Source organism: Aotus nancymaae, unplaced genomic scaffold (assembly GCF_030222135.1).
Source record: "Aotus nancymaae isolate 86718 unplaced genomic scaffold, 86718_ANA_hifiasm-v0.15.2.pri h1tg000011l, whole genome shotgun sequence".
NCBI classification, from domain to species: Eukaryota; Metazoa; Chordata; class Mammalia; order Primates; family Aotidae; genus Aotus; species Aotus nancymaae.
This window is the reverse complement of record NW_026988422.1, coordinates 9,836,747-9,853,192: the sequence shown is the minus strand read 5'-3', so window position 1 is coordinate 9,853,192 and position 16,446 is coordinate 9,836,747. Positions and strand designations below refer to the sequence as shown.

At 36.9% G+C, this 16,446-nt stretch overlaps 1 protein-coding gene across 1 annotated transcript in view; it reads left to right on the top strand.

The window, feature by feature from the left end:
- The window catches only part of MYH15 (myosin heavy chain 15), a 181,916-nt gene that overhangs the window by 97,857 nt on the left and 67,613 nt on the right, over nt 1-16,446 (top strand). The window contains exons 23-26 of the mRNA XM_064374588.1: nt 7,187-7,442; nt 10,548-10,790; nt 11,864-12,040; nt 14,084-14,229. Of these exons, the coding sequence (XP_064230658.1) occupies nt 7,187-7,442; nt 10,548-10,790; nt 11,864-12,040; nt 14,084-14,229 (822 nt within the window). The remainder of the gene's footprint in view (nt 1-7,186; nt 7,443-10,547; nt 10,791-11,863; nt 12,041-14,083; nt 14,230-16,446) is intronic.

Sequence of the window (16,446 nt, the reverse complement as noted above, 5' to 3'; positions counted from 1 at the left end):
TCTTTAGTGGGCGTTGCCTATAAAATCATCTGGATCTGGTGGTTCTTTTGTGATAGTTTTTATAATTTTGATTCCATTTATTTATTGGTTACATGTCTAATGAGATATTTTCTTCTTGAATTAGTACAGGAAAGCTTTCTTTTATTAAAAAAGAAAATTTACATTTCTTTTGAGTTTTTTGATTTGATAGAGTTTTAATTTAATTTAATTTAATTTAATTTTTGAGACAGAGTCTCTCTCTATCGCCTAGGCTAGAGAGCAGTGGCGTGATACCGGGTCACTGCAACCTCCACCTCCCTGATTCAAATGATTCTTGTGTCTCAGCCTCTTGAGTAGCTGAGATTACAGGCATGTGCCTCCATGCCCAGCTAACTGTTGTATTTTTAGTAGAGATAATGCTTCACCATTCTGGCCAGGCTGCTTTGGAACTCTTGGCCTCAAGTGATCTGCCTGCCTCGGCCTCCTAAAGTGTTGGGATTACAGATGTGAGCCACCACACCTGGCCTTATTATTTTTAAATCTCTATTGTATCTGTAATTCTATTCCTAGTGCATAATCCTAAATTATTTCTATTTCTAGAATGTTATCATTCCTAGTATTGTTTTCTTGTGCCTTCTCTCCTTTTTCTTGACCATTCATGCCACATGTTTATTTAGTGTGTTTAATAAACCACTTAAAATTTTTTTCTGATCATTAATTTCTGATCTTATTTTTATTCTTTCCTTTCTTCTACTTTCTTTGTGTTTATTCTTCTTCCCTTTTCAACTTTATTCAGTTATAATTGACAAAAATTCTATGTATTTATGGTGTATAATTTGATGTTTTGATAGATGTATGTATTGTGAAATCATTACCACGATCAAGCTAATTAAGTATCACCTCACAAAATTATCTGTCGTGTGTGTGTGTGTGTGTGCACATACACATGTGGTGAGAACACTTAAGAGCTACTCTCTTAGCAAATTTCCAGTATACCATACAGTATTAGTAACATACTGTATATTAGATCCTCAGAACTTACTCATCCTGCATAACTGAAATGTTGTGTCCTTTGAGCAACAGCTCCTAATTTTCCCCATGCCCTGGCTTCTGGTAACCACCGTTCTACTCTCTATCTCTGTGAGTTTGACTTTTTTAATATCCCACATATGAGTGAGATCATGCTGTATTTGTCTTTCTGTGCCTGGCTTATTATACTTAGCATAATGTCCTCCAGGTTAACCCATATTGTCACAAATGACAATGTTTTCTTTTTTAAGGTTGAATAATATTCCATTGTATACATTTGCCACATTTTATTTATTTATTTGTCAATAAATACTTAAGTTGATTCCATATCTTGGCTATTGTGAATAACAGTACAACGAACATGGTAGTGTAGATATTTCTTCAAAATAATAATTTCATTAGTATTTTGTTTTGTTAAGTATTTTTCTTCATACTGTTTTCCATAATGACTGCACCAATTTACATTTCCATCAACAGTGTACAGGGGCTCCATTTTTCCACATACTTGCCAACAGTTATCTTTTGTCTTTATTAGTAGCCATTCTAACAGATGTAAGGTGATATCTCATTATGGTTTTGATTGGTATTTCCCTGATAATTAGTGATGTTGAACATTTTTTCATATAATCATTGGCCATTTGTAGTCTTTCAAGAACTGTCTATCAGGTTCATTGCTGATTTTTAATGGGGTTATTTGTTTTCATGCTATAGAGTTGAATTCCTTATATATTTTGAATATTACCCCTTTATTGCATGTATAGTTTGCCAATATTTTATCCCATTCCACAGGTTGTCTTCTCCTTGTTTATTGTTTCCTTTGCTGTGCAGACACTTTTAGTTTGATGTAATCTCATTGTCTATTTTCGCTTGTGTTGACTTTGATTTTGGGGTCACATTTTTAAAAAATTGCCAAAACCAATGTCAAGAAGATTTTTCTCCAAGTTTTCTTCTGGTAATTTTACAGTTTCATATCTTACATTTAAGTCTTTAGTTCATCTTGAGCTTATATTTGAATATGGTATGAGATGAAGATTCACTTATTCTTCTGCATGTAGATATCTAATTTACTAATGCCATTTATTGAAGAGACTGCCCTTTCTATAATGTGTGTTTTTAGCAACTTTATTGAAGATCAATTGACTATAAATGCATAGATTAATTTCTGGGTTCTCTGCACTGTTCCATTGGTCTGTATGTTTGTTTTTATGCTAATACCATGCTGTTTTGATTGCTATAGCTTTGTAGCATATTTTGAAATTAGGTAATGTGGTTCTTCCAGCTTTGTTTCTTCTGTTTAGGCTATTTGTGGTTTTTTTATGCTTCCATATAAATTTTAGGAAGATTTTCCTAGTTCTGTAAAAAATGCCACTGTACTTTTGAAAGGGGTTGCATTGAATCTGTAGATCACTTTGGGGACTATGAACTTTTAACCAAAAATATCCTGTGTTCTTTCAATTCATGAACACAGGGTATTTTTGCATTTGTTTGTGTCTTCAATTTCTTTCATCAATGTTTTATAGTTTTCAACATACAGATCTTTTACCTCTTATTTAAGATTTAGTCCCATGTATTTTATTTTTTGTTGCTATTATAAATTGACTTCTTTTTTGGCTAGTCCATTGTTAGTATGTAGAAATGTTACTAACTTTTTATGTTGATTTTTTTGTCCTGTAACCTTACAAATGTATGAATTCTATTTTTTTTTGGTAGTCTTTAGGGTTTTCTGTATGAGATAGTTTAAATTATTTGTTTCTAATTTGAATGGCTTTTGTTTCCTCTTTTTGCTAATTACTCTGACTAGGACTTTCAGTATTATATTGAAAAAAAGTATTGAGAGTGGTCATTCTTGTCTTGTTCCTGACCTTGGAGGAAAAGCTTTCAGTTTTTCACCATTAAGTATGCTGTTAGCTGTGGGCTTGTCATATATGACCTTTATTATGTTGAGGTGCCTCTTTTCTATACGTACATTGTTGAAAATTTTTATATTGGATGGATGTTAAATCTTGTCAAATATAAAGATATTTATATCATCTTGATGAATTGACTCATTTGTCATTATGTAATAACTTTATCTCTTGATACAGTTTTTGACTTATATATATTTTGTCTGATATAACTATAGCTATCCCTGATCTTTTTTAGTTTCCATTTGCCTGGAATACCTTTTTTCCATTTCTTCACTTTTAATCTGTGTATGTTCTCAAAGCTAAAATATGTCTCTTGTTGGCAGTGTATAGTTGGGTTTGGTTTTTCTATTCATTCAGCCACTCTGTCTTTTGATTGGTGAACGTATTTCATTTATATTTAAAGTAAATATTAATAGATATGGACTTACTACTGCCATTTTGTTAATTGTTTTCTGACTTTTTAAAATTGTTTGTTTCTTTCTGATTTCCTTTGTGATGTGATAATAGTTTGTAATGCTAGGTATTTATTTCGTTCTCTTAATCTTTTGTGTATTTACTAGAAGATTTTTCTTTGTGGTTACCATGAGGCTTACATAAAACATCTTGTAGTTACATGTTTATCTTAAGCTGACAACATCTTATTTTAAGCTGGCAATAGTTTAACTTCAACTACATATAAAAACTCTCAACTTTAACTTATCTTGTCCCCACATTTTATGTTATTTATGTCACTCTTTAATATTTTTAATATTGTGTATCTATTAATCAGTTATTGCAGTTATAGTAATTTTAAATAATTTTGTACATTAGCTTTTATTTTAGAGTTAAAGGTGGTTTATGCCCCATTATTACAGTATCATTCTGAATTTGACTATATGCTTTTCAGTGAGTTCTACACTTTTATATATTTTCATGTGGTTAGTTAGCCTCCTTTTGTTTCAACTTGAAGAACCCCTTTTAGCATTCCTTGTAAGGCAGTTAGTAATGATAAACTCCCACAGCTTATGTTTGTGTGGCAGTCTTTATCTCTCCATTTCTAAAGTATAGCCTTGCTGGATACAGTATTTCTGGTTGGTTGTTCTTAGTTTTATTATCTTTTAGCACTTTGATTATATCATACCACTGTCTCCTGGTCTGCAAGGTTTTTTGCTAAGAAATCTGTTCCTGGTCTCATGAGGGTTTCATTATATGTGACAAGTTGCTTTTGCTTTATTCAAAATTCTGTCTTTGACTTTTGAGAGTTTCATTATAATATGTACTGGTAAAGCTCTCTTTATATTTGATCTACTTGGGTTTCTTTGGGCATGATGAATCTAGATGTTTGTTTTCCTCTCCATATTTAAAAGTTCTTTCTCTGCTCCTTCTGTGACTCCTATAATGTATATACCAGTAAGCTTCATGGTATCCTATAAGCGCTGCAGGCATTCTTCATTCTTTTCATTTGTTTTTCCTTTTTGTTCCTCTAAATGAGTAATTTCAAAGACCTGTCCTCGAGCTCACTGATTCTTCCCCTTGATTGCATTTATACTTTCCATGGAACTTTTCAATCCAGTCATTGTTTTCTTAAATTCCAGAATTTCTATGTCATTCTTTTTAATGGTTTTCATTTCCTTGTTGAACTTCTCCTTTTGTTCATATATTATTTTTCTGATTTGTCTAGTTGTTCTCTTGTAGCTCACTAAGCTTTTTTTTTTTAAAAAAAGTTCATTGTTTTGAATTCTTTGTCAGCAATTCATAGATTTCCATTTAGGATTGGTTATTAGAGATTTATTTCATTCTTTTTATTCTGTTCTGTGTTCCTGATTTTTCATGTTTATTGTAGCTTTGCATGCATGTCTGCACATTTGAAGAAATAGCAGCCACCCTCCTCCATATTTATGAACTGGCTTTGACTGGAAAAGACCTTCTCCAGACATCCTGGCTAGAGATTGTAGGCCTTTGTCCCTAACTGCTCCAGATGTCCATTTTGATTGTGTATTTTTTTCATAAACCTATAATTTATTACCTCTCCAGTGCCTGATTTTGTTACTTTGTAGAGCTCCATTTTTTAAGGAGTGTGTCATATTTTTCTTCCTTTGGTGGTGTCATTTTTTTTTTTATTATTCATGATCCTTGTGGCCTTACATTAGTGTTTGTGCATTTGAAGTGGTATGACTTTTAGTTTTTATAGGCTGGCTTCAACAGGAAAAGCTCTTCTTCAGTAAGCTCCGTCAGAGATTCTTGGCAGTTCAGCTGGTAGGGTCCACTGGTGAGTCTTGGGGCATGATGGCCTGGTTGTGTGACTGGATTGCGGACAATGGGCTTAGTTTACTCCCCAGTGGGCTGTGTTCTTCCAGGCACTTGGTCCCTCACTCAAGAATGGGGGAGAGGACCCCGCTGGGCATGGTGAGTGATTAAGTAAATATTGAACTCCAAAGAGTTTTACAGAAAGTGATTTATTTAGGCAGAGAGAGAGAAAAAAAGGAGAAAGAGAGAGAGAGCGAGTTTCCATGCTGTCATGGAAGGGAATCCAGAAATGGAGTCCACCCAGATGATAGAGAAGGGGACTTTTAACCTGGGAGATATTCCCGCCCTATTCAAGTTTTCTGTCCTATGAAAGGAGTTCCTTTAAACTTCTGCTGGAATGACTGATCTTTGATTATCATCCTGCACATGCGAAAGTTAAACAAAGACCTCTAAGCTCCCAGATGGAGACATGGGTGGATGTATGGTGCTGGGAAGTTCTTGCCTTTGAAACTATGCCCCCTTGTGGACACGGGGAGAGAATACATTCCTTCAGTGACAGTTTCAGTGCACATCCAGGCCCAGTTCCTGGGTCCATGAAGATTATCCTGGAGGCTGTATACACCAGAGCTTGGATCCACATGGGCAAGCCTTGGTGTCTGAGTCCATGGTAGTGGACCTAGTGAGAGTATGTCTGGATCCTAGGGCCAAGAGATTTGTGTCTTTGGTCAAGATCTACTGGAACACCCTTCTTAACTGGGTCCACGGGGACAAGTCTGAAGTCTGGTCTGTGGGGACTGGACTGATTAATGGGATGGTCCTGGAGCCTGGGTCACTGAGGGTGGGCTTGCAGTCTGAGGCTGCATGTCTGGACTGGCACTGGGGCAGGCCGGGAACCTGAGGTTGTAAGGGCCATCCTGGAGTCTGGAGCTGTGGGGGTTTATTCTTTTCTTAATTCACTAGTTTTTTTTTTTTTTTCCAGTGTGTCTAATAACCTGCTTAATTTTTCCACTGAGTATTTGATTTCAATTGCTATTTTTTTAGTTTTAGACATTTTTTTTAGTTTTAGACATTTTATTTGGTCTTCTTTCAAGTCTGTATGTCCTTTTATCATATGGTTCATTGTTTCTAAAGTTCTTTCCTTTATACTTTGATAATTTTTCACATCATTTAATAGTCTTCATCAGATAATTCAATTATCTGAAAATCTCGAGGGTTTCATCAAACTTTTTATTATATGTGCTCAATTTCATTGATGATCAATTTTTTCTGTATGTGTTTTGTAACTTTGGATTGTAAGCCCTCTTCAGGGGCCCTTATCTAGGAGAATTTCTGGTGCTTGGTTTTAAGATATATTTTTTTCAATGTAATTTTGCATTTTCCTACCCCAAGGGTCCAAAAGGTATTTATTATTAGTGTAAAAAAAATCACTGTGCTCATTTCTTGTATTTTTCTGTACCATTCAGGCAGTATAATTTAAACCTTAAATACTTCAGTGGTACTGGACCATTAAAAAAATCTGAAGTAGGATTTGTCTTCACTCATACCGAATCAGATGTACTTTAATTTGATATCTCTCTTTGCTGGTGGGGTTGATTTTTCATTCCTCCTTTTTATTACGGGCAAGATTCTTTGAAGGTTTCTGTCTTACCTTTTTATCCACGTGAATATGAAAATACAAACTCTTACAATACCAAGACTGGTTCCCTACTTCCATAAAGACGGCCAAGCTATGCATGTATTCACTTATCGTTCAGGGTTTTGTTGCTTTCTATATGTCTTACTCTCTTTAGGCTCAGCTCTCATTCAAGGAATGTTTGTGGTGGGAACATTTTTAAGATATCTAGTCCATAATACTGGCAACCCCAGATATCCCTTGGAGGGTTTTGTCAGAATCAAATGGCAATCTATATATAAAAGTGCTTTGAAGACTAATAAGAATGTTTTATACCTCCTAAAAAAGATGTGTTTACTGAGAATCTTAATTTGGGAACTAAGTGTCCTATAGTCTAGGCTAACTTGCTTTTCTTTTTTCTCTCTTGATTTAGGGATGCACTTATTTTGATCCAGTGGAACATAAGAGCTTTCATGGCTGTGAAGAACTGGCCCTGGATGAGGCTCTTCTTCAAGATCAAGCCTCTTGTTAAATCTTCAGAAGTAGGAGAAGAAATAGCTAGACTGAAGGAAGAGTGTGCACAATTGCAGAAAGCCTTGGAGAAATCAGAGTTTCAGAGGGAGGAACTGAAAGCAAAGCAAGTCTCCCTCACCAAGGAAAAAAATGACCTGATTCTTCAGCTTCAGGCTGTGAGTAGCCCCACCATTTGTTCTTTAAATAAAGTTTTTAATTAGACTCCCTTGTTAAGCAGGCCGTGTTGATGTGGAAAAAAAAAATAGATGTGCATGTTTTACAAATACCAAAGGATTTTATAAAACCAAAGACAATGAAAACAAAGAGACACCCTGTTTCACAGTGAAGTGATTTCACTGGCAAGACATCTTTTAAAAAGGGACAAATTATCAGATGGATTTTTACAATATAATAGCACATCATGGAGGCCAGGAAGCTCTGGGTCTTAATTTAGAGTTTGTATGTAGCCCATGATCCATTAGCAAATCAGCAGACAGGATTTTGGTAGGTCCCAAGAAAAGTTTGATTGAGATCTTCAGAAATGTTGTGTGTACTTCTAGTTGGATATCCTGATTTTTGTCTCCCTACTTTCCCTTCCTGGGTCCAGATCAACAAGACTAATGAGATGAGTTCTTAAAACAGTTCTTAACCTTGGCTTTGTATCAAATTCATTTGTGAAACGTTAAAAATAAAAATAAATATGCCTGTACCCCATTCTCAGATATTTTGATTAAGCAGACTCTGTGTGGGTCCAAATAATCTGTATGGGTGACTCTGATATCCAGTCTGGATTAAGAACCATTGTCTTTAAAAAAGCATCATGTTGCTTCCCTGGTGAGCAACCCTCAGATTATATAATATGTACATTTTAGACTCCAAACCCCTGGTTTGGGCATTGAAGCTTCTGTCTACGTTCTGATACTACTATGTCATTACTCACTGTCTTTCATGTTACTCCTCCCTGGCCACTTGGACTCCTGTGATCCCAAAACAGCCCAAAGGGCCAGGAAGAAATTTTAACCACCTTTGTAATGCTCTCCTCTCTACTTAGCACATTGTTAAGTTGAAAAAATGCTGGTTCAAATATAATTTTTCTTGTTTTTTCAAACAAGAAACAACAGTTTTTCTTGTTTTTAAATTTTACCAAAAACAGAGAAAATTTAGTACTTTCAGACTGATGCAAGTTATTCTTTTATTATTATTACTCTTTAATATTTTGGAGCTGTATTATCTGCCAGCATTCCAACAGGCTATATTTTACATAAGACTTTACATCTGAACCTGCATTTCTGATCATATTTAACATAGCAGTGGTTCTAGAACTTCAGTGTATACCAGTCTTACCTGGTATGCTTATTAAAAATACAAATTCCTGGACCCCATTTCAAAGTGACTGTAAGAACTGTTAAGAATCACAATTTGTAAAATATTTTGGCTCAGGGAAGAGGTAAGTTCCATCATTCTTCCTACTGATGGAAAATAGCCAGTGTTACCTGGAGTGATGCAGGAGCTAGAAATGGACCCGGCTTGTGTAGGGCATAGTAAGCAAAAGCTTGGGATGCATGTGAAAGATCATCGCGGGGAGCATGGGAATCACATGGACGCAAACTCCAGAGCAAACCCGAGAAGGCTGAAATGAGTTCAGATTGTAACTGTGATGAAGAAGTTGACAGAACTATCATTAAATATTATTATATATATGATATAATATATACATTATATCTATTTTATTATTTAAGAGACAAATCTAAACACAAAAGAATCCAAAAAAAAGAAAAAAAGAAATATTTGAAATCCTTCTTTGCTTAGTCAAAATTCCACCAGAACTGAGTGACCCCATTCCAATTAATATGGTGAGTACGTCAAAGAATAGCTGCCATTGGGGAAAGACTCTTCCTACGGCTAAACTGCCACACCGTTGCTCAGCCGGCCCCCAAATCCTGCTGTCGTGTTTAATGAAGAGATCAATGATGGTCGATTGGACTGTCCTCTTTGTTCAGTGATGGTGACAGGTCTTGTATACAGGCTGAATGGAATACAGCAAATAACTGTTCTGCTTGTCACCCTGGGGTGAACTAAGATAAAATGTCCCCATTATTTGCCATGCATTGGAAGCGTCTCTCATTTGCATTGACCCTTCCCAAATGTCCTGATACTTCTTTTTATTTAGCCCCTGTTTTGGGGTCATCAGTGAAGTTGTAGATTTGTTATTCTATACCTCTCTCCATCTGTGCCTCTTTGAGCCCAGTTTGCTGGGTAGGCAGCCATTCTCCAGCCAGGAGCTACTCAGAGACCAGTAGCCTGGATTTTTACCTCCCCCCAGTCCCCGACTCTTGATCTAATTAGCAGATACAAGTTAACTGAGGCAAATGGATCATTGCTACATTGTCCAACTGGCATATTGTGAAGGATGAATGAGGTCTAGAGATGGAAGATGAAAATGCATGTGAAGTTATAACAGATCTCCAACAATTAAGAACTTGCTTATGAAGAAGAGGTTTATTTAGCCTCTAAAAAAGATAGAGGGGTTTAAAGTTATGAAAGGTGCTCTGTAGCAAAAAGCCCCTTTATTTTTTACTTGACCCATAACACAGGAACAATAGGTCACCCAGTAAGAGCTGGAGGCAGTGCCTGTGAAAGGATAAAGAGTACTAGATGCTCTTCGTGGAACTTTGTGCTGGCAGAATCATTGAGGCAAAAATTTTAGTTGGAAATAACAGTGAAATCTAGTTAATGACTTGCAAATAACCTTATGAATTCTAAATTTAGCCAACAAATTTAAAAAACATGTAACTCAGCTCAATTTATTAGAAGAGATGTATATTAAACAAGTACATCCATGCACTTATAATAGCTATAATGCAATATTCTGAGGGAACTCTGCTTTCTTAAAAGATGATTTTCTAAGCAGTTATCAACCTCAAACTCTGTGCCCATATGGATGTTTCCAGAAGCTGTGATTTAAGCAGCACACCACTGATTTTTGGAGGCACGCTAGCTCCTTTAGGCCACCAGGATTCTATTAAGTGCTTTAGAAGAGGTAATCTAATCTACTGAATTGGCCTGAGAGATTGAGAGCACCTCCAAACAGAAGCTACTTCTCCACTTCTTAGTGATCGGATCAGGGACCTGGGAATATTATTGCAGCTGTTTAGGAAAGACAGGTGAAAGTGCTGGACGGAGGGCAGGCAATTATCTCTTTGCTATGTGTTAGTAGCATTTTCTCCTAGCTGATAAATTACTTCCAGCTGTTGGCAACAATTTTCTCCTCATCATGGCAGGAGCAAGAGACACGGGGAAATGTTGACGAGCAGTGCGAGTGGCTGATTAAATCCAAGGTCCAGCTGGAGGCCAGAGTAAAGGCGCTGTCGGAGAGGGTGGAGGAAGAAGAGGAGATAAATTCTGAGCTGACTGCCAGGGGGCGGAAACTTGAAGATGAATGTTCTGAGTTGAAGAAAGAAATCGATGACCTGGAAACAATATTGGCGAAGTCAGAGAAGGAGAAGCGTGCTACAGAACACAAGGTACTTTTTCCATAGTGTTAGTTAAGAAGGCCTAGCAGCCAGAATTCCACTCTCAAATCAGGTTTTGGTATCCGACTTGCTCTGTTTATTAAAACAGCGGCCTGCAATTTTATAGCATTGAGAGTAAGAACTGGCACAAAATATAGGGTCTGATAAACTGTGCTGTCCTGATTCAAATTTCCAATTTGAACTTATGGAACCTTATTTAATCTCCCAAATGAAACATTTTCATTTGTTCCAATCCTATTGCATCTGAACTCTATAATAGAATAAAATGGTTTCATCGGGCCTGTAAGAAACCATTTTTTTTGGAAGGAGAGTGAGCATGATATGGTTTGCTAAAAGATAATTTGGGGTGTGCCTGAGTCCCCTGCTGTATCATTGATTTAGAGTTTGACCTGGAAGATGTCAGTTAATTCTAGTTAAGGACTTTCCTGTTTTGTTTGTTTGGGCTGAGGGTTTGGTTGAGGGTTAACTTGTGCATCTGTGTGGATTGAGGACAGTGAGGAGTCCGCATCAAGCCTCAGATAAACAGTCTCCACGGTGACACCATAATTTTGGCAGACTATTAAATAGCACTCTTATTTTTATATTCCCTTTCATAAAAAGCACATGGGGCTGATATAGTCAATGTCCGTGTTTGCATGTTTTATCAGCTGGAACCTTTCTTTAACTGCCATTTTCTTGGGATATTGAGGCACAACACAATCAGTACATGCCATGACACCTCAAAAGAAAGTGCAATTGCCTTGTTATATAATACTGTGAGTTAAATTGGCCATCCAATTTATTTCATATTGATAACGTTAATGAATAAATAATATTAATTATTTATCCATATTAATGTTTAGACAGAAGACTTCATTTCCTGACCATGACAGATAACAGATACTTTTGTGGGAGAAAAGCTAAATTCAGTTTTAGACAGTGCTTCAGGAATTTGGCTAAATGCAGCTCTTGATGACACCAGATACCTCATAGGTTGTTCTGGAATACAAAAGAGAGACGACCCTCAGCGTTATACCCAGCATTCCAGCAGTGGCTTTAATAAAGCTGTCATCTTCTTCCCACAGGTCAAGAACCTGACTGAGGAAGTAGAGTTTCTAAATGAGGATATCAGCAAACTTAACAGAGCAGCCAAGGTTGTGCAGGAGGCCCATCAGCAGACTCTGGATGACCTGCACGTGGAGGAGGAGAAGCTCAGCAGCCTGAGCAAAGCAAATCTGAAGCTGGAACAGCAAGTTGATGAGGTCAGTAGCGGCGTATCTAGTTAGTTAGTGCTCTGTCTACATATACACGTAACTCCAGTTTTTACTTCATTCATTTATCTTGACAGTTTCAGGAAAGCCTAGGAGCAGCGTTTGTTTTCCTGATGATTGAGAATAAAAGTGTTCTTTTTCTTATACACTAAAGCACAACAGTATAAGAGAGGTCTCCACACATAATCTGTCAGTTTTTAAATGCAACTTTCATTCAATAAGATGAGTGGTAAAGTGTTGTCACTTTAGGTGACTGGCTTTTCCTCATATCTCCCACGGAACCTGGTGTTTTGCCCCACAGATATGCTGGTACTCTATTTGACACTGGTGTTGAAGAATAGTTTTAAAGGCCATGTGTGTTTCCAGTGGTGTGCCGAGATTTATTTATTGTTGAAAGATATGTGAACACAAGCTGTGTTCTACCTACACTACTGGAAAATACTTTTAAGATTCTAGAGATGATGCCCGTTTTGCCTCTAAATGCCCTGTGAAATAAAGCTGTTTCACATCAGTCTCAATGTGTGGGTTCATAATTCTTCCTTTTTCCCACCCCGGCTGACACAGTGTATGCATTCATGCTCTCAGTAGTCACCGAAGTGTAGCCTTTAAAAATTGTTGACAAGGGTGTTAGGATTTTTTTCCTCATCTACTGCTTTTTCTTCCGGCCTCTATATAAATTTCTTCTATTACCTATTAGTTGTATTACATTTCTTCCTACTTCCACTAATTAGTATCTCACAAAGCCTCAGCAGAAGGATTTTTTGGCATTTATATGTGTGCGTATATATGCACATCACACACATCCACACACTTATTCTCTCCTGATGTCTTAGTCCATTCAGGCTGCTATAGTAAAATACCATAAACTGGGTGGCAAATAAATAGCAGTTTGTTTCCTACAGTTCTGGAGGCTGGAAAGTCCATGAGCAAAGTGCCAGCAGACTTGGTGTCTAGTGAGAACACATTTCCTGGTTTACAGAGGGTGACTTCTCCGTGTGTCCTCACATGGCAGAAGGAACAAGGGAGCTCTACAGTGTCTCTTTTATAAGGACTGATACCATTCACAGGGGCTCCACCCCCAGGACCTCATCATTTCCTAAAGGCCCCACCTCCCAACACCATCACGTTGGGATTAGGATTTTAAAGCATGAATTTGGTAGGGACACAGACTCCAGTCCACAGCACTCGCTGTTCATCGACTTTCACATTTTTACATATATCCTTTCCAGAATTTCTCCCTCCCTCCCAATTTGAATTTCATCTCTTTGGTTGGTTACAGAGCATATCTTCCGTTGTTATAAAGTAAACATATCCATAAACAAAAAGCCATATTGTGGCTGTTACCTAGTTTCCTGGAAAACTAACCTCTATATCATCCTTGGCAATATTAATCCATGCAAAACTGGAATGTTCTGATGGGGAACATTTAGTGAGGAACCAGAATATGGCATGATGTTATGAACTAGAAGAGGGTACGAAGGTGGTGACGAGGCTTGGAAATCATGCCATGTGAGAATGTGTTTGAATTGGCCAGTGATGCCTAGGGGTTCTTCCAAATTATTAAGGATGATCATGCGGAAACTGATTTGCTTGGTGTTGATCCAGGGAGCAGAGCTTGTACTTGTGGATAGAATTTACAGGGAATATTTTGGCTTCTTATGAAGAAGCCCTCCCCAGTAAATGGACTTATCCACCCGTGAAATGAGCTGCCATGTGAAGAAGTGAGCTTCCTATCATTCATTGGAAAGCAATCAATCAAGGGCTCACTGGCCATTTCTTATTGGTTCCTTCCCTAAGACAGAACTTCTATTCTGTAATTTCTAAAGTTTTCTTTTATCCCTGTGATTTCTGGATTCTTTTGTTAACCTATTGACATATGCAGTATTTATTTGGAAATCTCTATGTTACTGGGCATCATTTATAGAATTTGTGCTTATGTCTTTCTTTTTCCAGAAGGTAAGTGGTTAATGAACACATCTAGTGAAGTATAAACTCTACCTATTTATTTGGCTAAATAATATCTCCTTTTGTCAGCTCGAGGGTGCCTTTGAGCAGGAGAGAAAAGCGAGAATGAACTGTGAAAGGGAGCTGCATAAACTGGAGGGCGATTTAAAGCTGAACCAGGAGAGTCTGGAGAACCTGGAGAGCAGCCAGCGACACCTGGCAGAAGAGCTGAGGAAGTAAGCCACCTTTCTGTTGACATGAGATTCTTGGAGACCTTATATTAGAAGGAACAGCTTTCTCATTTCATTTATCCTTAGCACTCCAGTGCCAGATAGCTCAAGACCCAAGGCAAGGACAACAGGCCCAGGAAATGATTTTTTTTTTCTTTGCTGTGCTTTATTTTATAGTTGTAAAAAGGGAGTAAATGCAACGTCTAGAAGGATGTAACTGAGAAAGTATCTGACTAGCAAATGAGAAAGAATAATATAAGGTATATAAGATACAAATTATTGGGAACCTTCAGCTGTAAGTCAAAAAAATAAAAATGTCTCTCTCCTTTTACTCATGATGAAACCAATGTCATGATATGTTAAAAAAAAATTGATCCTGATGTGAAGACTGATATACTCTCTGGTTACTTAAATAATATCTGCTTGCCAGACATAATTAATATTTATATAGGAATTTTGATCAAATAATTTACTATATAAATATTAAACCTTCAAATCTAAAACAACCCATGAAGAAGATTAAAATTGGGGAAATTTTGTATTCATATGGATTCCTTATACCCCAAGGATCTCAGAGCAAGATGACTTTCTCAGTTTAGTCTCCTACTCAGTGACATGGATTTTCTCACCTTCTCCCTTTTCTCATCTTCCTCTGTTTAACTAGACTTTTTTTTTCTTTTAACCATTAGGGATTTTCCATTTATTTAGATTATACCAAATAAGAGAAGAAAACAGTGAGGATGAAGAGTAAGACAGGCCAGGTTAAAGATCATAGTGTATCAGTGGTTGAGGCCCACGGTGAAAGAGGGAAGAGTCCAGTGACCAGCCATGAACGTCTGACTTTCTTGTTGGTATATACATATGCTATTATATATGCTCTTGGTGAGGCTTGACTCATATTCGGCTAACGAGTTACTGGGCTTAATAGGTGTTTAGAAATGATGAAACAAATGACCTTATGAATGGAATGGAATAATGTAAAGCAAAATGATGATAGAGTTCCCTTAGCATTCAATTTTGAAGATCATGTTTCAGTGCAAATGATAACCAGCAAAGTGTAGATGATACTCTATGTTGTGTAGGCCACAGGTCAAGAGTTTTAGCATTTTAGAAATCCATAGTTTTTAAAAAAGTTGTAACTTAATCATAAAACTTTTTCCATAGGTAGACCTATGTATATTTGAAACAATATATGATAAAGGTGGCATTTCAAATTAGTGATGACAAGATACTTAGTAAATGGTACTGGAATTATTAGCTATTCACTTCCTGAGGTAAGAGAAATTCCTACCTCATACAATTTATACATACAGATTTCAGTTGCACTAATGAACTCAATGTCAAAACAAAGCCATAAAACCATTAGAAGATGCAACATTATTCACAATAGCTAATACACAGAAACAATCTAAATATATGAATGGATAAAGAAAATGTAGGGGGTGTGTGTGTGTGTGTGTATATATGTATATACACATATACACAAAAACCTATCGAAATAAATGAATTAAAATTTAAAAAATGAAGAAAAACCCAAACACACATACATACATTCATACATAAATCTGTATATGTACATATATATAATATAAATATACAATGGGCTATTATTCAGCCTTGAAAAGAAACCCGTGCCACGTGCAACAACTTGGATGAATTTGGAGGACATTATACGAAGTGAAATAAGCCAGTCACAAAAAGGATAAAGACTACATGATTCCACTGATAGAAGTATCTAAAATAATCAAATTCATAGAAAAGTGGTTGTCAAGGGCTGGGAGGAGAGAGAAATAATGGAGAGTTGCTGTTCAATGAGTATAAAGTGGGTTATGCAAGATGATTGAGTTCTAGAGATCTGCTTTACAATATTGTACCTATAGTAAACAATATTAAATTTTGTACTTAAAAATTTACGAGGGTAGAGCTCATGTTAAGTGTTCTTACCAGAATTTAAAAAAAATTAGGCCGGGCGCAGTGGCTCAAGCCTGTAATCCCAGCACTTTGGGAGGCCGAGGCGGGTGGATCACGAGGTCAAAAGATCGAGACCATCCTGGTCAACATGGTGAAACCCCGTCTCTACTAAAAATACAAAAATTAGCTGGGCATGGTGGCGCGTGCCTGTAATCCCAGCTACTCCGGAGGCTGAGGCAGGAGAATTGCCTGAACCCAGGAGGCGGAGGTTGCGGTGAGCCGAGATCGCGCCATTGCACTCCAGCCTGGGTA